Genomic DNA, 26,625 nt, shown 5'->3' on the forward strand with positions numbered 1-26,625 from the left:
TTCGTCTCCCAGAAAATGGGAAGAGGGAAAATCAGAGAGAGACCCTGAGGGACAGGGGTGAGACTCGGCCCGTTCGGCTTGTGGGGCTCCAGTGTGCAGAGGAAATGGCCGCCTCCCCTGGCCACACGCTTTGAAACCACACAGGAAACGTAACAACTCGCACAGCAAGCTAGCGAGGGCACTAGCAAGGGGACAGAACATGGACCTTGTGTCCTATGCAAAAAGCAGCCTCAAACCTCTTCTGCTGCCTAAAGGCACCGATTCCTGGCTCATTCCCGCAACCAGCCCCTCGCCGCAGTGGGATGTGGCTGGTGTGAGGGTGAAGCACCAGGTCCTAAATCCAGGAGCCAGGCCCCTGGGTGCTTGGCAGGTGGGAGGACTCGGGCACTCTCTGGAGAACCTGGCTTGTGAGCTCCCTGTTCAAGGCTGATGGCCTAGCGACAGCTCGTGCAGCCCCAAATGAGCAGGCAGGGGATCTACACTACAGCTCTGCTCTCCTGCTGTCAAGGAGCCGAGCCCCAATTCACCCCACCATGAAGTGGGTGCGACAGGCACTGGGGGAGAAGGTCTCTTCCTCTCCAGCTTGCGGGGGAGTCCTGAAGGTCATCCCTCTGCAGGCTAGACAGCTGCCCCCCTAAGAGGCTGTTTGCTCATTGTTGGTCCCAGCGACTCCCTTGATTCTCACTCGTGGCTCCAAGTAGCTGCTTGCGTTCACCTCAGTGCCATGGTTCAGGCCTTGCCTGGGAGGCTAAACCCAGCGAGAGGAGCGAGCACCAGCAACTGCCAGACAAGGGCACGCCTGTCCCTCCGAATGCCCATCAAGGAGCTGGGGACGAACCCATGGGGAATATTAGGCCATGGATGCCAAGTGAAGCTGGAAAAGACGGCACTGGGCCCCCTGAGCACGGTCGTGTTGATGAGAGGAATCAAAGTTTGGAGTCTTTTACCTCACCCCACCGGACAGGAAGCCGAGGGGCTGGAGCTAGTCAGTCACTAATCTCCGCAGCGCACAAGGGGACCAAAGGGGCTGTTCATGAGGCCTATTTCCTCACATCCTGCCTCGAACCAGAACGCTGCACTTTCTAGGTCAGGCTAAAATGTGGCAGCCCAAGCAGCCCGGCTCCCGCCTCAAACACTGACCCCTGAGCAAATGGAAACTGTCGTGGGTGAGAAATGGCTGATCTGAGAGGCTCACAAAAGCCATATGAAACACCAGTGCGCAGGCACAGTGGGGCTTGCTGGCCAGAGGCCACTTCCTGTGGGTCAGCATCACACGCCTGCCTTCGCAGAGGTGTGCAAAGCCGTTCTCTGATTGGCTAGACCTCTCCTTATTGTCTTTGAACCTATAGCACTTACTCCTGAAAGCACCAGATATTAGACCACATGGTTGTGATGACTCCTCGTCATGGTGCATTCACCAGGGAAATCCTCCTAGTGGAGCAGAGCCCACAGACGTGGCCAAAACTCCACCGGAATATTTTTTTTATTTAAAAAAAATGTTTTGGACAAAAATGAGTTTTCCACTTTTGGAAACTGAACATTTTGCAGTCTCCCTCCCACCCCAACTTCCTTTGCTTTTGCCACTGAAAAAGGATGGGGTGAGGGGGGGGGGAGAGAGAACAAAAGGGAAAATCCAAACACATTTTGGTTTGGTCCTTTTAAGTTTCCGTGACGTTTACCATATTCCCACCAGCTGTGGGAAGACTGCTCCCCAGATGAGTTTGGCTCAGGTCTGTGGGCCACTAGGGGGCGACTGGAGAACCTCTGTACCGGTTGACTCCATGGAACATAGATCCTTGCTTTGGCGACTACTAAGGCTGGGGTTGGGGTGGGATTTTGTGAAGCACAAAGCCCTGTTGAAAGGCAGGAAGACTAAGGCACCTAATACCCCCAGTTGGCCCAGTCATAGGTGGAAGAGCAGGAGGCCACCGCTGGGTTTAGATGAGAAGGAAAGAGGGTGAACTCCAGGTTATTGAGGGTGTGAAAAAGGAAACAACCGCCCCCCACAACCAGAACAGAGCAGCTGGAACAATTTGTACAATGAGGGGCTAAGAGCCATTGAACCAAACTGTAACCTGCATATGATGGAAACCACTTCAAGCCAGGCGCTGTGGCAGCTACTTCAAAAAAGAACTAGATAAGTTCACGGAGAACAGGTCCATCAAGGAATGGTGTCCCTAGCCTCTGTTTGTCAGAAGGTGGAGATGGATGGCAGGAGAGAGATCACTTGATGATCATCTTTTCTGTTCATTCCCTCTGGGGCACCTGGCACTGGCCACTGCCGGAAGACAGGATACTGGGCTAGATGGACCTTTGGTCTGACTTAGTAGGGCCGTTCTTATGCCCCCCCAACATCCCAGGGTTGTGCAAAACTAGAAAACTGGCATAGTGGTTTCTCGACTGGTCGGTTTAACTCACTCTTAAATTTAAGAAGCTGGTAACTAATCCCAAATTCTGTCTTCACTCACCTCAACAAGACAAAGGCTGGTGTGTGTGCAAGCCTATGTGGGGTCTTGAATAAATACTGTTCTCCATTTTGATCTGAGCAGCTCACTGAAAATTGAGGGTGTAGCAGGCTGTCTCAGTTAGGAGACAGTGAGATTAGAAGCTGGTATTTATTTGAGGCAGGTTTGTTTATTTACAAAGATCATACAAAGGACCTGTTTCCTTCTACACAGAAGAAAACAGGTAAACAGAAAACAGCTTATTTTACTCACAGCACCAACAGCATATTTTTCAGCCTGCACCTCTGACCCCTAAGCCTCATCCCAGGCTCAGACACTGTTTTCTGCTGTTCCTTCCAGCTGTCTGTGTAGCTCGGTAGTTGTGTTCTGCACCCACCCATCCAAAAATTGGCAAAACCCTGCCACCCATTCAGTACAAAAGTCTCAGGCAGGCTCACATCCCCTCCCCAGACACAGGGTGCTTGCCATTACCTTATTCTGACAGTTGTGTTAATTGAAAGATGCATTCACACCCCATCAGTCTCAATGAGGTTTATGCAGCCGCCACCACCACCTCTCAGCATAACAATACTATTCAGCAGCAAAGAATCCTGTGGCACCTTATAGACTAACAGAAGTTTTAGAGCATGAACTTTCGTGGGTGAATACCCACTTTGTCGGATGCAAGTACATCCGACGAAGTGGGTATTCACCCACGAAAGTTCATGCTCTAAAACTTCTGTTAGTCTATAAGGTGCCACAGGATTCTTTGCTGCTTTTAGAGATCCAGACTAACACGGCTACCCCTCTGATACTTAATACTATACAGGCATCATTAATCTTAACACTACAATTCAGTTACCTTGCACTACAAGTCCAAATCCAATGTTGTAAATGAAGTATATTATAAATACAGTGCAAAAAAGCTGCCAGAAACATATGGCTCAGTAATAGCCTAGTTAAGTAAATCACAGTTTACAAAGATTTAAAAACAAACGGAAGAGGAGTCCATGGCTCAGTGTTGACAGTTGTGACAAAGCAAGCCTGTCTGTGCTACACTCAGTGACAGTGTTTATGATGGGTATAAACAGATCGCATGTCTGGAGAGTTTGCACCTGCAGTGGTCGGTGCCTGGAATATTCTGGCTTTCCAGGAAAGTCTGGTGGTCACAGCAGACAGGGAGGACGAGAAGGCGTCTGTATGAAGGACGCTTCAAGTTCTACACGAGACTCGTGCATGACGAAGTGGGTTCCACCTCCACGAAAGCAGAAGCCCAAATAAATGCGTTAGTCTTTAAGGTGCCGCCGGACTCCTCGTTGTTTTTGCTGAAACAGACTAACATGGCTACCGCACTGAAACTAGAGACTAAGACGCCCCTGCTTTGCTACTTATTTGCAAGTTGCTACCAAGGTGTCTCCCCACAGGGGGTGTAACCATTCACTGTTAACATCCTCTTGCCGTCTGTGCCACTGTGTAACCTTCAGGCATGTTCTTTGCACTCATCCATTCACTGGACTCTGCTGCCTTCTGACTGTCCCTTTAGAGACACAGATAGCTCAGATGGGGCGCAGGGAGAACACACTGCATTCACTCAGTGCATCAGATCTCAGAGGCTAATGCCCAGTCCTTAACCAGTCCATTCATGGCTGCTGGATCAACCCTCGCTCGGCCCTTTGTACCTCGTGCCCTGCTTCCTTTCTGCAATTCCTGCCTTCGTTCTCCTGGCTTGCCAGCGTCACTCGCTTCATGCCAATCTCTCCTGGAAGCTCACTGCTGTGCAGCCCGCACTGGTAGGCACGCTCAAGCCCTTCAAATCCCGCATAAATAAAAATAACGCTCCCACGACAGAACCATCCTCCGGGCCACTCTGTGCACTTCGGGTTGATCTCAGGATTGTCAGCAGCACAAGACAAGACTCGCTTTCTGCATCAGCTAGTAATGTGCAGAGGTAGAAAATCAAATGATTGCACAGTTATCCAGAGCCACCTTTCAGCTTCCTGTTCTTCCCAAAACCAAATAGCTGAAGTTTCAAGGTCACAAGGGACATTATGACCATCTAGCCTGATCTTTTGCAGAACACAGGGCAGAGAAGCTCACCCAGTGATTCCTGCATTGAGCCCAGTAACTTATGCTCTAGTTCATCCAGATCAATTGGAAAAAATACAATACATCTCCACCCAAAAGTGGAATGGCTGGTATGACCCATGGTGTTGTCTCAGGTCATTCTTGACCAGAGATTGCTGCCCTGCAAAACATTCTTAGTCTCCTTCAGCTGAGGGCCTAATGGCACAGCTACACTACAAACATAAGTCAACCTATGTCAGCCCCTGGCTGAAGAACAAGGCAGATCCCGTCAGTCAGCGTCTACAGCAGGCCAGAGCACAGGGTGCCTGGATGCTGCTTCTGGCCTAGTTAACGCTGTTGGCGGCTGTGATCAAACCTGGGACTTCTTGAGCTTGATGGGTGAACTAGAAGACACAGCGGCTCGTCAACTCTAGCTGGCCTAGCCACCACTTGGAGCGCAGGGCGCCACACCGAGCAGGCCAGGGTTACGGTGGCATCACAGAAACACCCCCACGACCCTCCTTCTGTGGGCGGGGGGGGGGTCATCCTCAACAGGAGCACTTCCCCCGACAGCGCGAGGGGCCGAGAGCCAGGCTCCCCACAGGGGTTCCTGCCCGGCTCTCGGCAGCCCAGCTAGGAGCAGGGAACCCCCCCACTTGCCTCCCTAGCTAGGTGTCAGGTACAAGGTTTGCAGCAGGGAGGGTACCAGCCTCTCTTGTCAATTTCACAGCTGGGGCAGGGAGCCATGAAATTGACACGAATGCCGGCTAAAAGCTGACACATAACTTGGTGTCTACATAGGCACTGCATTGCTCTTAGTAATTCTCAACTTATTTATCACTGTGGGCCTGGACCCCAACCCCAGAGCTTGCAGGGCTGAGCGGCAGCCCCAGACCCTGACCCCCAGAGCTTGCAGGGCCGGGCAGCAGCCCCAGATCCCACTGCACCGGGCAGCCAGGAACCCTGACTCTGCCATGCGGGCCAGCCTTTAGCACACAGCTGATCTGGGCTGCAGCTGTGTGCTAACTGGGTGACACGCGGCCCACGGGTTGAGAACCGCTGCTCTAACTACACAGCCACACGCCCTGCCTCTCTCGTAGAGGGGAAGTTATGTCAGTGCAGTAGGTAGGGCACTTACACTGGTGGGAGCAAGGCTGTAGAGCAGGGGTAGGCAGCCTATGGCACGGGTGCCGAAGGCGGCACGCGAGCTGATTTTCAGTGGCACTCACACTGCCCGGGTCCTGGCCACCAGTCTGGGGGGGGCTCTGCATTTTAATTTAATATGAACCTTCTTAAGCATTTTAAAAACCTTATTTACTTTACATTCAACAATAATTTAGTTCCATATTAGACATAGCAAGAGACCTAAAAACGTTAAAATGTGTTACTGGCAGGCGAAACCCTAAATCAGAGTGAATAAATGAAGACTCGGCACAGCACGTCTGAAAGGCTGCCGACCCCTGCTGTAGTGTGTACACACCAGGCGGCTTTATTATAGCTGGAAGTGCTGGTTGTGGAAGTGATGGCTGGTGGCAGGTCTGTGGCTTTGGAGTGGCTCAACTGGAAGATGAGATCAAAACAGCTCCCTGAAAGGTGGCCCGAGTTCGGTCCTTATTCGCCTGTCTTGGTGTCCAGACGTACCAGAAGAAGAGGCCTCAGGTGAGAACCAGCTGGTTCAGGAATCGCCACTTCATCCAGTCCAGTCTCCTGTCTGTGGAGCACAGAGCAAAAGGGCAGGACACCCAATGGCCAGTTACGAGATCACTCGCCCACAGGGGCAGTTCACTCCCCGAGATAGGGAGCTTAGGCCCTGAAGCAGGAGGGTCTGGCCCATCTCAGATGCTTTTTGGTCTCACTAGCATAACTGCGAACGCTCTGATTAGCCAGAAAAACATCCGAGCCCGTCAGCATCAACGATGTCCCTTCTCTTCAGGGCTGAGCCTTCAGCCCCCTGCCCAGCGCCGTGCTAAACCTTTGCACACGTGTGGGGTTTGCTGCAGACCCAGTGCCTCTCCATAGAGCACCGCGAGGAGCTGATGGCTTTTGCTTCCTTCAAATACGCGCACTTGCCTCCCCCTCCGATTTTAAACCTGCGGGGAAGGAGCAAAGAGACTGTCGGTAACAGGCAGTGGGGGCTGCTGGGCAGAGGGTTCCCAGTCACGCAGCAGGGTAACAGCACATAGAAACCCACACAGACAGTTGCACCACGTGCCAAGGGAGGTAACCAGGATTACCCCCATAGCACAGATGGGGAAGTGGAGGCACAGAGGTGAAGGGACCTGCCCCAGGCAGCACAGCACTTAGTGACAAAGCTGGGATCAGACCCCAGGTCTCCCAATTCCCCGGCACCTGCTCTAGCCACTAGGCCATGCTGGCTCTAAGGGGAGGCTCCTTCAATTGCAAGGTGATTATTCACCTCCACTTTGGTCTGGGGGGGGAAGATAAGAGCAGCCCTGCCATCACGGACCCGTGGTGGCTGGTGAGTGACACGTCTAACCTGTTCCTGACCCCCGGTGGGTAGAATCAGCGCAGCTGTATCGAGATTAGCTCCCCCCAGCAGCACATACATGAGTGTTCAGGACAGATGGACACACACGGAAGCAGACAGAGCCAGACGCAGCCACCAGCTTTCCTCCTGCCCTAGGCAGAGTTGGGTCAGCGCCAGGTCCCCCAGCGCCGCAGAGCGTAGCTCAGAGCTGGCCAATGCTGTCATGGGGGAACTAGAGAGCATCAGGAAAGGCAGAGCCCAGGGCAGAGAAGTCGCCCCAGCACATGGGGAGCTGCTGGCGAGGGTACTGTTTGGAATGGGGTCGGGGAAGGAGACAGACAGCAAGAGCACTGCACAGATGCAGTGTGGCTGGAGATTCACACCTCTCCGGCTGGTGAGGAGGGTTCTGCCTGCCCTGCAAAAGTGGCTAAGACCCACGTCAGGAGACCGGTGCAGAGGGAACCAACCCCTCCCAGCCCCAGGGCAGGAGCTGAGATCTCTGAAGGCAGAAAGGAATCAGCACCATGCAGGACTGGGATCAGAGAGCCCAGATCCCCCATCGCTCCCCTATGCTTCCCACAGGAGGTGGGGGCAGTCGCAGACATGGGAAGCACGTTGATGTCACTTTGTCATACAAGACGCAGGTTTCCCTTGTCAGCGACAAGTCCTGGCTCAGTAAGAGTCCAGGACGTCAGGTGCCTGTGACCAGATACTCAGGGAGAGGCGAGAACTCACCAGTTGTTGAATTTGGTGCCGTTCACCCATATCCAGGGCTGGAGGTCCTGCTCCCTCTGGAGGCCAAACCAGTGATCACGGTGGCTTCTGTAGCGCAGCATGAAGTCCTTTAACAAAAGCAGCAGGAAACTGTTCACGACATGTTTGACGGACCTCCCAGCAAGCTAGGTTTGAAGCTACAGGCCGACAGACAGGGCAGGGGTATCCCCATCCCCCAATCCAGCAAATGTGTCCCATGCAGTGTCTGCCACCAGCTGCAGCCAGCACACGGCTTGGAAGAGATTATTCTAATGTGACATGATCTGGGGACCCTGTCAGAGGGTGGGTGCTCAGCCCCCCGTGATAATCAGCCCCCCTTACGGAGGGTCTCACTTGGGCTCCCATGTTACGTCAGAAAGAACTGGACACATTGAACAGGTCCCAGCCTAAGAGCCACAGGACGCCGGGAGCTCCAGGAATGAGAAGCCCAGGGGAAAGCAGCAGGGCTGGGGCTCAGGGAATCAGTAGGGCAGGGAGCTGCGATAGCTCAGGGAGCTGCGATAGCTCAGGACAGAGGGGGTGGATGGGGAGGACATCTCAACGGACAGAGAACGGGGGGGGCGGCTGGGGGTTCAGAGGAGATGGCAGGGGAGCTGGGGAAGTGGGGGGGGAAGGGATGGGAGTTCAGAGGAGGCAGCGTGGAGTTCAGAGGAGATGGCGGGGGAGACAGGGAAGCAGTTTCTGACATGGGTTGAGTCTCACGAGTTGCTGCTGAGAGTTTGGAAGCCGGACACCCTCAGAACAGGCGCGCTTCGACCCGCTGAACCACCCAGCCCTTCCCAGCAGCCCCTGGGGTGGAGGGGGCGTGGTGCCCAGAGGTCAGCCCTGATTCGCCAAGGCAGGTGTCAGGCTGCAGCCTGGCAGCGTCTCACCATCGGAGGTGGGAGAGGAGCCGAGTTCGGGGTTGGTGCAGAGCCGGCTGTGCCCATGGAAGTGGAATGTCTGCCTGGGACAGGGACGGTTAGATCGGCACCAGGCTGGGACCCATCCCGCCAGCTCCCAACCCACTCCCCAGGGTTGGAGCCCTGGCACCGTTCCAGCACCAACCACCAGGCCGCGCCCGGCCTGTTACTGCTCCACGGACTCACCATGTCCTGCTGGGTGTCAATCGCAGCCAGGGAGGCACCGAGGGAGGAGCAGTTGCTCTGGCTGTTGTTCCAGCTCCCTTCAGCCTCTGAGAAATAGTAGCATTTCCCTTGGAACGTGACCCAGCCATTGGGGCAGGCAGTCTCTCCTAGTACCCCCACATCAGCCACAAGTGGCTTAGATGTTACCACTGGAGGGGAAGAGAGTAACAGGGTGAGTCTATCCCTGTCCCCTTCCCTGCCCCCCAGGGGAGCAGCCCCTCAGGCAAAGAAACCCCCACCACCAGCCTGAGTAGAGCCGAGACCCCACACCAGAGCCAGTGACTCTAGGCCTGAGATAGATCCCACCCCCCCTCCCTGCTGGGTATAGTGGGGACGGGCACTACCCCTGCGTACAGACTGGGAGGCAGAACTCCGGGGTTCTGATCTCCCCACCCTGCAGTCCTAGCTCCATGCAGCCCCCTCTAAGAAAGGGGCAGTCTCAGCCCTGGGGGTGGCAGGAGATGGCCGGACAGTGCTCAGAGAGTTCACTGAGCAACGGGAAATTCACTTGGGTCAGTACCATCCTCTCCCTTTATCCCGGGGACCTGGCAATACAGAAGGGGAGGGGCTGGCTCCAGGTCACAGGGAGTCAGTGGCCGAGCTGCGATTCGAACCCAAGAGTCCTGGCCTGTCCTTCACTCACACTGCACCCCTCCCGAGTGTTGGTTACGGCGGTTTTGTAAGATGAATTTCAGGGGCGTGCTCAGCTCATGGCACTAACTGGGCTCAGAGGTGGGAAACTTGAGCACCTCGGCCACAGGGTGGCACCAGCACCTCGGCCATGGGAAGCTGCTTCTGTGCTATGGGTGGTTAGATCCACCAGAAAAACGTTATCTGGCCAGGGCAGTGACAGGCTGGGGCACAATCTCCAGGCACCTGGCCCACAAATCCAGCAGTTAGGCTGGGTCTGGCTCTGCAGCGGTTTCCCCAGACGGCCAGGACTGGACACACACAGGCGCTGCCGTCACTTGTATAGGCCAAGCTCAGGCGCCCCCGTGATGGGTGCAGCGAAGATGCCTAGACAGAGGTACGACCTCCTGGCCCACCCTTCCTATTTATAGGCCTTTCAGCATGCGCACACCAACCCACCCATCACAGCAGCACCCGAGTTCCCCACAAGCAGGGGTTGATTTTAGCCTCATGTTTCCCTGTGAGGCAGGGAAGTGCAATTAACCCCATTTTACTTAGGGGAAATGGAGTCACAGAGTGGGGAAGCATTCGGTCCAGTCACCCAGGGGCAGATCTGGGAACAGAACCCAGGAATCCCAATGTTTTAACCTCAGGCCTGACCCACACCTGGCTGCTGCGCAGAACTGGGACTCGCCGCCTCCCTAATCCATAGGGCCAGTGCCAGGGAGGGGTTGGAAGGGGCTTGTGCAGTAGTTTGAATGGGGTGAGTAACAGACGTTACACTGGGGCCGGTCCTGCCTGACACAGCGTAACCAGCCTCCAATGGGGACTGCCAGCCCTACCTGTCCCTCATGCCACCCTCCTCCCCAGCTGGGGAAATTACTGGGGGCCCAGGACAGGCGGTCACAGGGTTAAAAGCCAGTCCAGGCCTGGAGAGAAGAGAAGCTCCCGGAGAGGCAGCGGAGGGGAGGGAGAGGAGGGCTGGTTGCCGGCTGATCTCTGCGGGGAAGGAGTTAGAAGGGGCCAGCTTGGAGAAACCGAGGGAGGGCCACAGCTGGCCTGAATGAGCAGCACCCAGACCCCAGAAAGAGGCTCAGACTCCTGATCTGAGGAAGGGAATCTACCCAAAGAATCACAGGCCCAGGAAGGCTGGGTGGGGGATCCCTGAATCCAGGGGAACAGAAGTTAGACTTGAGGGGCAAAGGAGCAGTTTGATTTGCTGTACAAGACTTAATGCGACAGCAGAAAAGGGGAGGAATCTTAATTTAAGGTACTTGGTACAAGACACAAGAGGGAGCTGGAGGCGGCACACCTGCAGGGCCATGTTAAGCCACAAGAGGGCACCCCGAGACAGCTCCCTCGTATACTAGCCTATTAAAATACATAGATGCTCTGCATTAATTTCCATAGGAGCTGGGATAGGGTCACGGTGCTCAGCCCAAGGACCCTGATCATGTTATTTAATTCCCTGGCTTCCCAACAAGAGCCTAGCAAGCATGGCAGGGCTATGAGAGACATCAGGAACATGTACACTGTAGAGTACATGTTACCTCCCCCCAATCACCTTAACTCTGCCCCCTTGTAGTGATGCTGGCCTGCTCCAGTCACATTCCAAGTAGGGCACTCTGCATAGACACACACATGGGATTAGTGTGCTGAGCCCAAGCAGAGGAGCAGGAGTCTCACATGGACAGTGCTGCTTTCCAGGGGGATGTCCCAGGCAGGGGGAGGTTAGATATTTCGACTCCCTGCAACTGGGCTTCGTGACACAGGGAGAGTTGGCTGCCTCAGAGAGCCCGAGGGCCCCAGCATTGAGGGGCTGGGTAGCTGCTATGTAAGCCCTCTGTGCCGGGACAGAACGGGTCCTTCATGAGGAGTGGGGGGTCTGATTGCTCTTGCACGGCACTGTGTCCAATCTAGATGGTAACGATACTGAACACTAACCATGCATGAGCCTCCATCAGGCACTTCACCACATTAGGCTAAAGAGGGCAGCAGCCTGTTTCCTGGGCTTGGCATGGATGGAGAGGGCAGCTGGATTTTCAAGGAGTGTCTACGGGGGGGCAGAGTTAAGGTGGTCTGGATGCCCAGAATGCTATGAGCAGCCTGCGCTATGCACTGCCTGGGTTTTTTAACGTTGAGGGAGTTATTTGAACTGCTGTTCTTGCCAGGCTCCAGCAGAGGGAGTCGGGGGAACATGGCAGCGACTGAAATGAAGGTCTGTGTGCGGTGAATCTATAAAGGTCACATTTAGCAGCATCTACAGCATGTGCCTACTAGAGCGGTTAATAGCCGAGGTGGAAACTCTCCCATCTGCGTTCCAACTTGACGGACAGGTTTATTTCCCAGCTGCGCTGCAGTGAGCTCCCCCCATGTCCACTGCCTAATCAAGCCTGTCTCAAAACACTGTAGTACTTGCAAGCCCTGTCCTGTGTCCTCCCAGGAACAGTGTGCGGATGAGCTAGAGATCCTGTGGTGGGAATTAAGTTCACGCCATTGCTCCAGGTGTGTGTAATATGGGGCGTGTGTGTTTGAGCTGTACAGAGGGAGTGATGGGCACTGGGGCCGGTGGGGGGAGGAATTGCAAAGACATCTCACGTGAATCCTTCCTGAACCCAGTGCTGAGGTCAGAGAGGCTGGGAGAGGAGAACATGCAACTGAATGGGAAGCACAGAGGAGGCCAGACAGGGGGGGAACTCACTTGCCAGAGCTGCCACCAAACAAATGATGATGACGACCAGAAATGCAACTGTGCGCCACACTATGGGTTTCTTGAAGGGAGCCAGACAACCTGAAAGAGAAGCCATGAATGCTCACAGGGCTGCTCCATGGCAGGGGATCGGGGAGCCAACGTCAGTAACCAGCAGCATGGGAGCAGCCACAGACCAGGTATTTATTTGTATTGCTGGAATGTGCGTGCCCTTGCACATGCCTGGATATTAGTTAAAACCACAGAGTCCTAACAACGTCCTCCCCAAATCCCACCAAGTTACAGGGATCTCGGCTCCCGTTGGAGGATAAATGGTCTAGCTAATCCCCCTCTTCCAGTCCAGGCTCTCCTGGAGCATCGGGAGGGTGACTGGCTCCCAGCTGTCAGAGAGAAGGGATAGGAACGGGTGTCTTACTCCCCTTCTCTGCAGTCTGTGCCCTGAGCTGTGTCTTGGCTCCCTGCCTGGCACTGAGCCCAGATCCTCTGCCTTAGGTCTGAACCCAGAGCAGTTGAACATCCAACCCTCAGCCCCTCCCTCGGTGAGTGTGAGTGGAAAATCTACTATCAGGTCATAGAATCTCAGGGTTGAAAGGGACCTCAGGAGGTATCTAATCCAACCCCCTGCTCAAAGCAGGACCAATCCCCAGATGGATTTTTACCCCAGTTTCCTAAATGGCCCCCTCAAGGATTGAACTCTCAATGCTGGGTTCAGCAGGCCAACGCTCAAACCACTGAGCTATCCCTCCCGCCTATGTTGATTCCATGAGAGAGCTGAGAAGGTTTCGCAGCACTGAGACTTCAGACACACACTGAAAAATGAAGGAACTGGGGACACTGGCTCATTAGCCGGGGAATAAACCCTGTGCAAAAGAAGTCCACCCTCTGAGCCAGCGTGGGGCTGGGAAAACAGCTCTGTGGCCCCACCCAGCCTTCACAAACAGCCTTCCCCAAACGCCCAGAGCCACATTTTCCGAAGGCCCAGGGAAAGCCAGCTCGAACACGGGCTCCTCAACAGAAGGTAGGAATTTCACTGTCCCCACACACCTGGCTCCTTGTCATGCACAAGTGGGGGACCCTGGGAGTGCCCCAGATGTGGCTAGACTAAGCACTTTGAGGCTGGGACTTTCATTGTGTGTACGTTTGTACAGCACCCAGCACAACGGGCCCCAGCCTGGCTGGTCTCTAGGCACTCGATTAGAAATACAAGAATATGTGAGGGGGCCTATATGCTCTCCTGTTTGAGAGTCTGGCCCTCGTGGTAAGCAGAGGGATGAACACAGAACAGGGGCCCAGGGTTTTAGATGCAGAGCCTGTAGTGTGTAGAAATGGGGCTAGCGCCCCTTTAAATAGCTGGGGAGCCCGCCAGCGGCGCTCACCGTGTTTTAGAGTTGAGAAGCCAGCCCGAGCAGCAGTGCGCACGTAGCTGGGCCTGGTGTGTAGTTAGTACACATAGATATTTGGCACCCCACTGTGTCCTGGGGTTCGTTCATAGCATTTCATTGCCTCTTGCTCTTTAAAGAGGAGTGACACGTGTTCACCCAGAACTGTTCATCCACAACCCCCCTGCTGCACACAGCAAAGGGCAGTTACAGGTGCAGGCTGGGTAACTGCCAACAGGAGCCCACTGGGGCAGTCAGGGCCTTGCTACCTGGGCAAATGCAAGGAGACAAACCCTCAGTGGAAGGGGGAAATTGCAAAGCCCAGCATGCGTCTCCCCCTCCCGTTCCCTGACCATGAAGCTGTGATTACCTGGGTCTCGTTCTCTCGTTGCATCTCCATTCCTACTTGGCACCTCCATTAGGAACTTTTCTTGTTGAGGATTCTTTTGAGTTTCCATCTCCCCTCCTGTCTCAGGGTCCCCATTACAAATGAGGCGCACCTCTCCTTGTGGAGTGTGCTCAGTTGAATCTGCTGTTTTCCCCATCTCTCTGCTGACGCACACAGGCTACTCTGAGCACCTCTGATCTGCTCCTCTCCAGCTGCAGCAAGAGTCACTCCGATTCCTCTCCCTCTGCGACTTTCAGTTCTGTGCAGAAGCTAAGATGCAACACTCAGAATAGTTCAGGGCACAGCAGGGTCAGTTCATGTCATTCCCTGTTCAGGCCAAGAACATAAGCATCATGACACCCAGTTAGTTTTTGGCTTCTGAATTCTACTGCACAAGTTGAGCCCGCAGAACGGATCCTAATCCACCAGCAGAACCCAGACCCTGCCAGAACAGCCCAATGGCACCACAAACATTCACACATTTGGCACATAGATCTGGCCAGCTTTTGGTCCCAAATCCAAGACTTGGCCTAAAGGAATAGGCTAGTTTATTGATGCAGTCTCTCCCCACGCCCTGGAATCCACCACCATTCAGCCCGTCACCCTGCTGCGCCTAACAAGTGAAGTTCCTACCAGGACAACAAGAGAGTTTTTAATCGGACATTGCTGGGCAAGAACATTTCAAACCCTGTATCCAGCATCTAGACTCAACTGGCTCCTGCTTTTGGCCCAGAACCTCTAAATCATCTCAGTAGCAGGTAACAGACCTGGAAGTGTCCATTCCCAGGAAGCCATTTCCCCTTAGTTACTGTCACACCATGAGAATTTGGTCACATCATGAAAAAAGCTTCCTGTTGTGGGTTTACTTCTTAAGGGATGCTGTTCCCGCAAGCATGGGCAGTCATACAGTTCCTCCTATCGGATCTCTTTCCAAGACCGTATTAAGATTGTTTAGAACAAAAATGTAAATGTAACCTCACACAGCCTGGACCAGTCAAGGAGGGGAACCAACGAACAAAACTACAGCATGTGAAAAGGACGCGCATTGATACACTGTTCTGCGATAGCTAGCAACCGAAGAGCAAGAAGTTAGTGAGTGTCTGCCTGAGAATCCTGTACATGAAACTCACTAAAATATTCACTATTTTTGAGACCTCAGTGCACTCAGTTGAACCTCATCATCATAAGGCATTTTTGGTCCTGCAGTTAAACAGATTCTCCTTCATACAAGTTTGTATTCATAGTTGAGAGATTGGGGCTAGATCTGGAACAAAAAGCAACCCACCCATTCTCCTTTCTTGGTGAAGATAAGCAGCACACTCTCACCCCTTTCTAAAAAAAAATCTACTACTGTAGTCATTATTTTCCTGTGTTGAAAGTATCAGTAATGCTTGGCACTGTTCCAGTAAAAACTCAACAGGAGGCGTTTGCTTCTTAGGCTTGGCAGAATTCAATATTTGTAATTTCAATGGATAACACTGGTTTATTTGTAAAGATTTTTTACATCAATTTAAGTTTTCATAGCTGTGAAGAAAGTGCGGGCCAGTGGGTGGCGGTCAGACAATATTTAAAGACAGATGTTGATATTTTAAAAGTTCTTACTTTGCCAGGCTGTACATTTCAAACATCACCAATGGAGATATTTTCCGTCAGCGTGTCTGCATGCCATCAAAACTGAACCCTTCCAAGCCTACTTTTTAGCTTAATACAGGGGTAGGCAACCTATGGCACGTGTGCCGAAGGCGGCACGCGAGCTGATTTTCAGTGGCATTCACACTGCCCGGGTCCTGGCCACCCGTCCAGGGGGCTCTGCATTTTAATTTAATTTTAAGTGAAGCTTCTTAAACATTTTAAAATCCATATTTACTTTACATACACCAATAGTTTAGTTATATATTTTAGACTGTGACAAAGTTCCTCCTCTACCTTGGTGGGGCCTGTGCTTATTGGCAGATTTGCTCACCTCAGATTCACCCTGTGGGTCAGGAAACAGCCCAGAGACCTTCCCCTCTGGTAGAAGCCACAGTCCATGTCAACTCCTCCTGTGTCTGATCAATTGGGAGGTTTGGGGGGAACCCAGGCCCGCCCTCTACTCCAGGTTCCAGCCCAGGGCCCTGTGGATTGCAGCTGTCTATAGGGCCTCCTGTAACAGCTGCATGACAGCTACAACTCCCTGGGCTACTTCCCCATGGCCTCCTCCCAACACCTTCTTTCTCCTCACCACAGGACCTTCCTCCTGGTGTCTGATAACACTTGTACTCCTCAGTCCTCCAGCAGTGCCTACTCACGCTCCCCTGGCCTGACTGGAGTGAGCAATTTTATAGCATCAGAGGGACCTTAGAGTCAGGTGCTTAACAGCCTCACCTGACTCTTAGCAGGTTAATTGGAGTCAGGTGTTCTCATTAGCCTGGAGCAGCCCCTGCTCTGGTCACTCAGGGAACAGAAAACTGCTTCTCCAGTGGCCAGTATCTCTTTCTACTACTCTGCTGTACCCAGTGGACCTAGGTCTATCACAAGACTTATAGAAAGAGACCTTCTAAAAACGTTAACATGTATGACTGGCAGACGAACCCTTAAATCAGAGTGAATACATGAAGACTTGGCACAGCACTTCCGAAAGGTTGCCGACCCCTGGCTTAATAGGTCATATTGTAATAGCTGCTTCACGGTCTATAATTTGTCCCCCAGCTGCTGAGTTCTTATGGGAGGAGGCAGCTTCAGCCCCTGCCGTTTAACCTCCTGTTTTCAACTAGGGTATGTTAGAGAGCTGCTAACATCCCCGCATTTCTGGGAGCTGAACCATGCTCTTGAATTAGAGCAGCAGGATGGGCTGCTTGGCCCATGCCAATTCCAGGAGAACTGCCCTGCACGGGATACAGACACCTCCAGGCTGTTTCCCACCCTAGCCAGCAGCAAATTGAGATTTGGGGGGGGGTGTTTCACAGTTCAAATAAACTGCTCAGCACAGCCTCCAATCCCCCCCCCCCCCATCTGATCAGCATGCAGCACCACCCAACAACAGTCCCCCTATCTGATCAGTGGAGAAACATACCTGTCCTAGCTCCACCAGTGTAACCCCCTCCCCAGTATCCCCCCCATCTGACCCCTGCTCCACTCTCCAGGGTTTAGCTGAAGCTCCCCCCTTTGCTCCATGCTCCCCCTCCCCACCCTGATCAGCACAGGATCCTCCATCCTCACCAAATACCAGAGCTCTCTCACTTCATGCACTGCGTCTCCCTGCCCCAGCAGGACCCTGAACCTCAGCAGAGCAAGACCGAGTCCCCTAAACCCAGGGCGGAGAATCCCAGGGCTCTGCTCAGGGTTATTTCTTTAGCAAAAGCTTTGAGTCAGCTCCCCTCCCTTCTCCTACAGACGCAAGCTGCAACACAAAGCCAAGAGTCAGAGCCTGGCAGGTTGCTCAACCCCCAGCACACACCTCCTGCGGCAGGTGGCACTTCCCATTCCAGCCAATCCCCGTGAGCACTTAGGAAAAACACCCTAAAAGGGCAGCAAATCTAAACATGACAAGAAAGGAGCCCCAAAGGAGAGAAGCCAATTCGCCAGCAGTGACACTCTTTGCAGGTTCCAAGAAGCACCCCGTCCCAGACACACCTTGAGACTTTCATGATTGTTTTAAACACCAGTAAATAAACTCACCCTGTGGGGGAGCATCTGTCACAAAGTGAGCCTCTGAATCCGACTGATCCCTGCGTAACACCTTCAAAAGACAAGTCTGGGAGCTTAAATTCATTCCTCTGCTAGACACTAGAAATCACGGACTGAACAGAGACACTGGATTTATGGCTTTTTACAACAGTGGGTAACCCACTAATCCCCTATGACTGCAGAGGCATTAACCAGCCATTCTACCTTGAATGGTCCCTTAGAATATGTGCCAATTACTGATGCTAAACCATCTATTCCACTTTAGCTCGGAGAACCTTTCCTGGGCCTGCAGAAGAGTGCCCTGTGTGGCTGGAAAGCCTGTCTCTTTCACCAACAGAAGTTGGTCCAGTCAATAATATTACCTCACCCACCTTGTCTAATCTTTCAAATATTTGAGCGACTTATTTAAGAGATCCTTTGCCCATTAAGAAACACATTATGCCGAGCGCCATGCAAAAATAAAGAATCTGTGATAATTATGGACACCCAATGCATCCCCCCCTCTTTCCTGACCCTCTAACCTCATGCACAAAGATATTGCCCATGGGCTCCAGTTTTGTAGACAGTGAAAATGAAAACCATAAAGGAGCAATCGCAAGATCTACAATGGTCACCCCCCACTCTCAATAACAGCACTTCCATAGTGTTAAAACCCACTGAATGTTTGTGCAGGGGCTGCATTGTTTTGGATTAATGGTAGTTCCCTCCTCTCCACCAAGCTGTTCTTCACAAAAGAAAGGTTCTCCTTCAGCAGAACAGATTCAGATACAATGGTCTGTTACAGAGAATGCCAGACAGAGCTGCCCTCTTTCAAAATGGTGTCCTCCCCTCTTCTCCTCAGTGGGAGAGAAGCCATACCTGTCCTCGCTTGGTGGCCATTTTGAGAAGGGCACCTCTCTCTCTTTACTTCCTCAACATGCAGGGACCCACCAACTTCCTTGAGGGATCCTGTGGCCTCAGACCCATCAAGAACAATGCAATATGGAGGCCATTTTAAAAGGGGTCTATTCTTTCTGACAAAGTTTGTTATGAAAAATAGCCATTAATCCTGAATGTCTTTGCAGACGCCACCCATTCAGCCAGATCTACTCAACAGGTAGGCCACAAGGGAAGGAGAACTGGTGTATCTGAGCACACAGGGTAACCGGTAGGGCGGTACCAAAAGCAGGAGGAATTTTGAGGAAGACAGGGTGGGTGATGGGTAAGAATCTGGAAAGGCTATTTTGCCCTGCTCCGGTCAAACAAAGCAGCTGTAAGTCTACTGCCATAGGCCCATATGCACGGGCTACTTTGTGCTTCAGAGGGAATGAACAGAACAGGTAATCAAGTGAGCCACCCCCTCTCATCCACTCCCAGGTTCTGGCAAACAGAGACCACGGACACTCAGAGCACGGTGTTGCATCCCTGCTCATCCTGGCTAATAGCCATCAATGGACCTGTCCTCCATGAACTTACCTAGTTCTTTTTTGAACCCTGTTAGTGTCTTGGCCTTCACAACATCCTCTGGCAACAAGTTTCACAGGTTGACTGGGCGTCGTGTGGAAAAAAATACTTCCTTGTGTTTGTTTTAGACCTGCTGCCTATAAATTTCATTGAGTGATCCCTAGTTCTTGTGTTATGAGGGGTAAACAACACTTCCTTATTTACTTTCTGCTCACCAGTCATGATGACTTCAACTTACTCATCTCTTTTCCAAGCTGAAAATCCCAGTCTTCTTAATCTCGCCTCATATGGAAGCTGTTCCATGCCCCATATCATTTCCATTGCCCTTCTCTGTACCTTTTCCAATTCCAGTATATCTTTTTTGAGCTGAGGCAACCAGACCTTCACGCAGTATTCAAGATATGGGCGTACCACAAATTTAGATGGAGGCATTATGATATTTTCTGTCTTGTTCTCCATCCCTTTCCTAATGGTTCCTAACAGTCTGTTAGCTTTTTCTGACTGCTGCTGCAAATCAAGCAGATGTTTTCAGTGACACCATGCTGCTGTTACGTCTGGGGGGATTCTGCGCCCCTGCAGGGGCACATAATTCATTTGGTCTGCCCATTCATTTTTCTGTGCCCCCCATGCAGAAAAATACAACAAGTAAATAATCAGCCTCTTCCCTGGGAGCCCAGGCAGTGAATCTGTTCCAGTGTGTCTGGAGGATCAGCCAGACACACGCGTGTGCCTAAGTGAGTTCTGTTGGAGGGAGAGGGCATCTTTTTTTATGCAAGAGGCAGGCTAGAGGCACAAATAGCAGCCCTGCCTGGGTTAATTGATTCATTCACCAAGGCACTAGCTGCCTGCCTCCCTGAAGTAACATTGTTAAAGTTGCTTATGATGGTTAATTGATCACATTCTCTGCAGCCTATTATGTTAATGTTGTTCACATTTCTATTGTTTTTCAACTGTTCTCATTCTAGGTCAATTCCCCCAGAAGCATAAAGTTTTAAAGCATAAAACTGTGAAAGTTTTACGGCCCCGACATTGCCAGAGTGATTTAAAAGCACCTTATTATAAATGACAGTAAGGGAATCCTGAGCTAGGAAGATCTGCGCTGTCTGACTGTCTTCCTGTGCCAAAGAGAGGTTGGTTCTCACTGGTTGGAAATCATTAAAACATGCTGACTTGCCTTTACACTAAATTTGGTGTGTGTGTGTGTGTGGGGGGGGTGTTTTATTTGCTAGCCAGGAGAATACAGTATATCTCACCACATTTATTTAAGCAATTATATAGCTTATGTTTGTACAGATTCTTAATTTTTATATTTCTATTATGTAGAAAGTGGTGAGTGATGTTTTTCTTACTTACTAAACAATAATGATTTGCGGCAAGCTCTGTTTAGATGGAAAAAATCAAATTCAATTATAAATGCACCAAATTTTTAAAAAAAAATTAGTTAAATAAAAACTACCTTAAATGTGCTGGATATACAAGAAACATTATCTAAAGCTGATTTGTTAAACAAAGTATTCTCTATAGTCAGGGGCGACGCGTGGGGGATCCGGGGGCCCTCACTGACCTGCCCTGGCAGTGGCCCCCACTGGCCCCTCCCCTTTTCCGGCACCATCCCCCAGTAGCAGCACTCCCATTTATACCAGTTGCCTGTGCCTAGAGTTAATGAATTAAGCTGATTGTTTCTGGTCACTGTGTCCTTCAAGATTTTTAGGACTAGGAGCTCTCATCCTGTTACAGCTAGTTATTAGTCATGGATTGGAAGAAAGAAAAGATAGAAAAGCTTGTTTATCCAACTAGGAATGAGCTAGTCAACGAACTGAACTATTTAAATAAACTGAAATGAAGAAAATCTTCCCTCTGCAACAGAGGCTACTGCTGTTAAAAGCTGGTTTATCATTTCAGCAAACTCTGGTTCCAGGTGCTTAGCCAGTGCCTTCCACCAGTTCAGTGGTTTGCCTTTAAGACTTTGCAGAAGACAAGTTCTGCTTAATTCTTTTTAATTAAGAAATTATAGTACACCTCTACCCCGATATAATGCAACCCGACATAACACGAATTTAGATATAACGCAGGGGGGTGGGGCTGTGCACTCCGGCAGATCAAAGCTAGTTCGATATAACACTGTTTCACCTATAACGCGGTAAGATTTTTTGGCTCCCAAGGACAGCGTTGTATTGGGGTAGAGGTGTATGTTTAGGTTCTAACTCAGGTTGTCAATTTCAAAATTTAACTTTAAATAGGTTTCTTTTAAAAAGAAAACCTGTATTTACATTAAACATTTGATTTTGCTTTTAAAAACCCATTTCTATCCATCCCATTTTAGAGACATTACATGTTTTCACTTCTTCCATCCTCATTATAGCACTAAAGAGTGGAGTTAAGGTTTCTGAGGAAGGAGAATCTTTCTGTTATTAAAATAGTGAGGGGGGTAATGAGCATTAATCCTAAAAATACATGAATATTCATTCAACAGTAGCCTGTACACAAGATGGCAATGATCTAATAACACAGGAAAAGTTCAAAGAATCTGATGACGCAGAGTTTGGACACCCAAACCTTAACACATTTAGATGGCTTTCAAGTGTAACCATAATAGTAAATTCCTTAGATTTATAAATTCCTTTTGAGATAATTACAACATCCCTGCAATGTTGTTTATCCTCAATTACTGAGGTGTGGGCTCAGCTGAATGCCATTTTAATGGAGTTTTTTGACGAAGAATCTATACATGAGGTTCTTCCTCACATGTCCAACTTCCTTGCAGAGGAGGAAGTTGAGACCAGTTTTCTGCCTATGCTAATTGATTTTTCATTCATGTTTCTTTCCCTGCGGTGTACCAGGGCAACATTTTATAGTTATTGATTGACAGGCCCAAGGGTGCTAAGATGCCGTACAAAGGGCTGCCCCAATTAGAGAGTACTCTGGTGGCAAGCCATGGCACAATCAGCGGGTCTACCTCATTTCCTACTCTCAGGTAACCCAAGGAATCTTGGACAGGCTCTTGCCCCAAGAGTGCCCCTTCCTCAGGAACACTTTGTGCAAATAGTCCAAAACCTAAATCCCAACACACAGTCCATTTATCACTGCTGTGCAAGCAGTCACTGAAATCCCAGGATATCTTGTCCCTTGACGCCCTACATACCACACATCTGCCACACCTGGACTCTGTCAGTCCTCTTCTATCCAGATAGTCACCCCTGCCCTTCCAGCTGGAGTGCAACCCCACTCCTCCCCCGCTCCCCGACTCTCTGCTGAGAGAGCGTCTTTACTAGGGGAGCATGAAGTCCCTCACTCCCCCAGCCCTCTCCCAATTCTCCTGAGTCCAGCTCTCCAATGTGAAGACATCAGCGAGTCCCTCTACTGCTCCTGTGTTTTCAGCTCTTGGCTCTGAAGCAGCAGGCAACTCCCTCTGCTGCTTTTCTGCCTTCAGTCCTCTCCAACCCTGCTTGCTGCTCCTGTACCTTCAGCCTTCCCCCAGGAACGAATGCGCCAAAGCACCCCTCCCGCCTCGCCCTCAGAGTCCCCCTGGTCCTGTATAACCCCAGGTGCTGCCCTGGGTTTTCAACTGGCCAGACAGGACTTCGTTCCCTGGGACCTGACACCCTGTGACATACACTGATGCATGATTGGGGCCTTTAGGTGTTACCCCAATACAAATGAAGACTAAATAGCAGCCTGCACTACACTGACAGAGGTTACCGTGAACTGCAGGTTAATATCACTGGTGCTTAACAAGATGTAGAGGATGAAAATGCACATTCCCGGGTCTGTTTTTAGGATTTTTAGATCCTGCTGTTGGTGGTGTTCAAGTAGAGCTGGCCGAAAGTCTGTTATTTTTAAATGGAAAATGGGCTTTTCCGATTAAAAAATGTTTTCACCATGTGCTGAATTTCAGCAACAGTTTTGGGGATTTATCCTAATAGCAAAACGCAAACGCTTCTGTTTCTGATAATCAAGTGCCAATAATTCCTTGGGTTTAAGCAACAAAAGTTTTTGGATGAAACCCGCCTCAACAAATTGAAGAAATTGGGCAACATTCCCCCCGGCCCATTTGTTAACATTTTTCATGAGGGGGAAAAAAGTTTCCATTGAAGTGCTGGTGAGAGGGAGCCCAGTATCACATTCAGCATCAGACAGGGACTATACCAGTGATACTCAGACCTCAGCAGTTCAGGAACTAAATTACCCAAAACAGCCACAGTCATGTGAATCCATTGTTTCACTTGCTAGTCATATTTACACAGTATGTCAGGGGAAAGATTTAATTACTCTCCCAGCAAGTAAGTTAATATCAGGGCTGCCACACGGGCTGGACACGAGGCGAGGTGTACAGAGAGAGAGATGGAAACCACGCCCGGGTGCCCTGCACAGAGCCACTCCCCTCCTGCAGCAACACCTGCATTGTCTGCTCCTGTGAGAGTGCCAGCTGGGGACTGCACCTCTCTCCCTTGGGCCCCCGCACCGGTCTCAGTGCCCCTGGTGCAAGCCTGCTGCTGCAGCCGCTCTTCCAGCCGGGCACAGGTAGGGCGAGTGTGATGTGCTGCCCTTTCTCTGCCCTGGGGGCGGGGGCTGGCTGCTCACCTTGCCACACGCCCTTGGGACAGGTGGGGCTGGCACTAAGGCGGAGGAGCAATGGCTGTGAGGGCTCCCTCCCAGTCCCAGCTGATGTGCCTGTGGGATCCCCCTGGGAGGGGGGGGGAAGTGGGGGTGCTGGCCTGCCCACCCTGCAGCAGGCATGTGGTGTCCTCCCTCTGTGGGGCGGCTTTAATTCACCCTCACACAGCTAAAACCAGTGGGAGAGCATTTTAATCTCCCTGGACACAAAGTAGCAGACTTCAAAGTTGCCACACTTCAAAAAAAATAAAAAGAAAAAAAAAACTTCAAAAAACAGACTTCTGCCTGAAACTGCTGAGCTGGAATTCATTTGCCAGTTTGAGCCACATACACGGCCTGAGTAAAGACTGGGAATGGCTGGCTCACTACAAAAGGTTCTCTCTATTTTGGTATTCACAGCTTCTCATCAACTCTTGGGAATGCCCCCCGGGGCATGAATTGACCTGTTAGGACTGGTTGTCTCCACATAGTAATGCTTCACACCCATCTTTGCAGGTATAGATTTATTCACCTGCCCAACGGCAGCTTGCACTTCTGCATCAGAAGAAGTGTGCTGGAGCCCACAAAAGCTTATGCTCTAATACATTTGTTAGTCTATTGCAAGAAAAACAACAAGGAGGCTTGTGGCACCTTAAGCAGACTAACACAGCAACCCTGCTGAAATATGGTGCACTATGGCGAGAGAAGTGAGGCTAGCACCAGCTTAGTTGAGTTGGTCAATATGGGTATCCCCCTCTTGTAGATGGATTTAACCCCCTTCCCCCCCCCCCAACTCTTACACTAAGTGTCCCTGTTCATTTCCCACTCCTGACACAGCAAGACCAAGTACTGATTTTGCCCCAGATCCTTAAGTGGCCCCCTCAAGAACTGAACTCACAACCCTGGGTTTAGCAGATTCCTCACACACACAGAACTGTAACAATATGTAACAAAGAGACACAAACAGCAAAAACAAACCACAAACCAGTGACAACACTGAGACTATGAAGGGAAGTAAATCATCAAGTGGTTGGTTTTGGGGATTTTAAATGAGCGTTTAGGACCCATGCAGTGCAAATGCAACAGAGCCCTGCAGAAACAGGCAACGTTCTGCTTTCACACTGTATGTGTCACCAACTCAAAAACTCACTGAATTTTTATAAGCCCCGGAGCACATTAACATGTGGCTTGGCGTTTGCAGACAGAGTCGTTTTTCAAAGAACTTGCAAATAAGGTCTTTATCCCAGGAAACACCTAGCAGCTCCCCCACCAAACCCAGTGCTGCTTCCTACGGACGAGTCAACGGGAGTACGGCTTAGAGGAAACTATCTGCAGACCACCCGCGGACCACAGTTTGAGACTCTCTGAGCTAGAGCCAAAGACCCCAAGGAAGGGATTGGCTTCATACGCCTCTAGATCAGCCCACAGGCGCATAGCTTGGAAACCCTGCTTTCTTCTCTCAACAAACCGCTAACCCTTGCACGCCAGGCTGGTCTCGTCCTGTTTCCTGACAGCCCTAGCAAGAATCGTCTTTTTCTTAGCACGGGTGTCTGTTTACTGGGAACTCACCAAGCAAAACATAGTGCTCGGAGCCCCCGCACAGCTCGTCTGTGAGCTCATGCGATGCAGAGCAGGCTACCAAACATCCAGGATGGACTGGTGCGCTCTCCCACATTCAAAGTTAAAAAAAAAATCAAGGCACTCCGAAGGGTGGATGGCTTTGGACTTAAAAGCATAAGATTCTCTAGAGTAAACCATTCACCTCCAGGAGAAACAAAACATTTTCTCTCTCTTTTGCGGGGGGGGGGGGGGTGGAAGTACAGAAAAGGAGTTCTGTGCACTTCACTGGCGGTAAGCTGGAAAACACAGCTGCTTTCCTGTGCCTCACTGCAAGATCCCAAGGCAGTTTTTCCTACCGGCAGAGGTTTTGCCTGCGTGTCCTTAGCCAGTGTCCCCAGCCCGGCCCAGCTAACGCTGGTCTGTCAGTCTGCCGCTGCGCTCCACCCCAGAGGTAACCGCTTTTCAATGCTGCCGCAGGACGGACACTTCGCAAAGGGGCTGAGAGTCCTTCTAGCGAGCAAGGTGTTAGCGAGAGACTCAGCGATGTGCAGCATTATGAGGATCCTGCCACCGTATATCCCACCGAGCTTTAGCTCTTTAAAAACCCCAGCGCTGTGCAGGCTCGTGAGTTTGTGTGTCAGGAGCTTGGAAACGCCGTGAACGCTTCTCGCTGGAACTCGCTGCGCTCCAGGCCCAGGGACACCAAAGGAAGCCCGCTCGGGGCGGCCCAGCGATGGCTTACCAAGCCCGCGTCTCTTACCTTCGCCGCCGCGGGGGATCAGCGCAGCTCCGGGCACGGGGCACCCGAAACCCGAGCGGCGAGCACGGCCCCCTCGCAAGCCCGTAGCCCCCGCGCGGCAGTGGTGCCCTCGCAGGCCTGGCCCCAGGAACAGCACCACCATAATCTGCCCCCGAGTCCTGCCTGGCGCCGGTAGCGATCGCAGCCTGCCCGGGGCTGCGCTGTCTGCGCGCCGAGCGATCCCAGCCTGCCCGGAACTGCGCTGTCTGCACGCCTTGCTCGCACTTTTATATGCGGCTCCGCCCCCCGGGCGGCTCCTCCCTCCCGGGATCAAGAAGCAGAAAACACGTGTCCCCGCCGCGGCCGCTCACTTTCATCTTCCGTCCGCGCCAGGTGGCTGCGGGGCGCGCAGCGTCACCCAGCCTCTTGCTCCATAATAAAGATTTGGGGGGCTCGCCTCCCCCCTCCTCTTTGCCTCGTGGCTCTGGGCAAACAGGGCTATCAGTCGCCAGTAAGAGGTGGCTACAATCATGTTGGGGAAACTGAGGCAGGAGGAAAGGCTGGAGGGACGGTCATGCCCCACAGCACCAGAGACAGGTAACAGAGATGTGTAGTGATGC

General features: G+C 51.6%; 1 protein-coding gene across 1 annotated transcript; it reads right to left on the bottom strand.

The window, feature by feature from the left end:
- Positions 1-5,771: 5,771 nt before the first annotated feature.
- Positions 5,772-26,244, bottom strand: LOC120392518 (C-type lectin domain family 2 member D-like). The gene is made up of 6 exons (XM_039517327.1): positions 26,027-26,244; positions 13,987-14,331; positions 12,229-12,318; positions 8,859-9,046; positions 7,732-7,838; positions 5,772-6,598 (listed from the first exon to the last, which is right to left on the bottom strand). Exons 2-6 carry the CDS (start codon positions 14,159-14,161, stop codon positions 6,475-6,477), a joined length of 684 nt encoding a protein of 227 aa, XP_039373261.1. The 5' UTR covers positions 14,162-14,331; positions 26,027-26,244; the 3' UTR covers positions 5,772-6,474.
- Positions 26,245-26,625: the final 381 nt, after the last annotated feature.

This window comes from Mauremys reevesii, unplaced genomic scaffold (assembly GCF_016161935.1).
Source record: "Mauremys reevesii isolate NIE-2019 unplaced genomic scaffold, ASM1616193v1 Contig1, whole genome shotgun sequence".
Lineage (NCBI taxonomy): Eukaryota > Metazoa > Chordata > Testudines > Geoemydidae > Mauremys > Mauremys reevesii.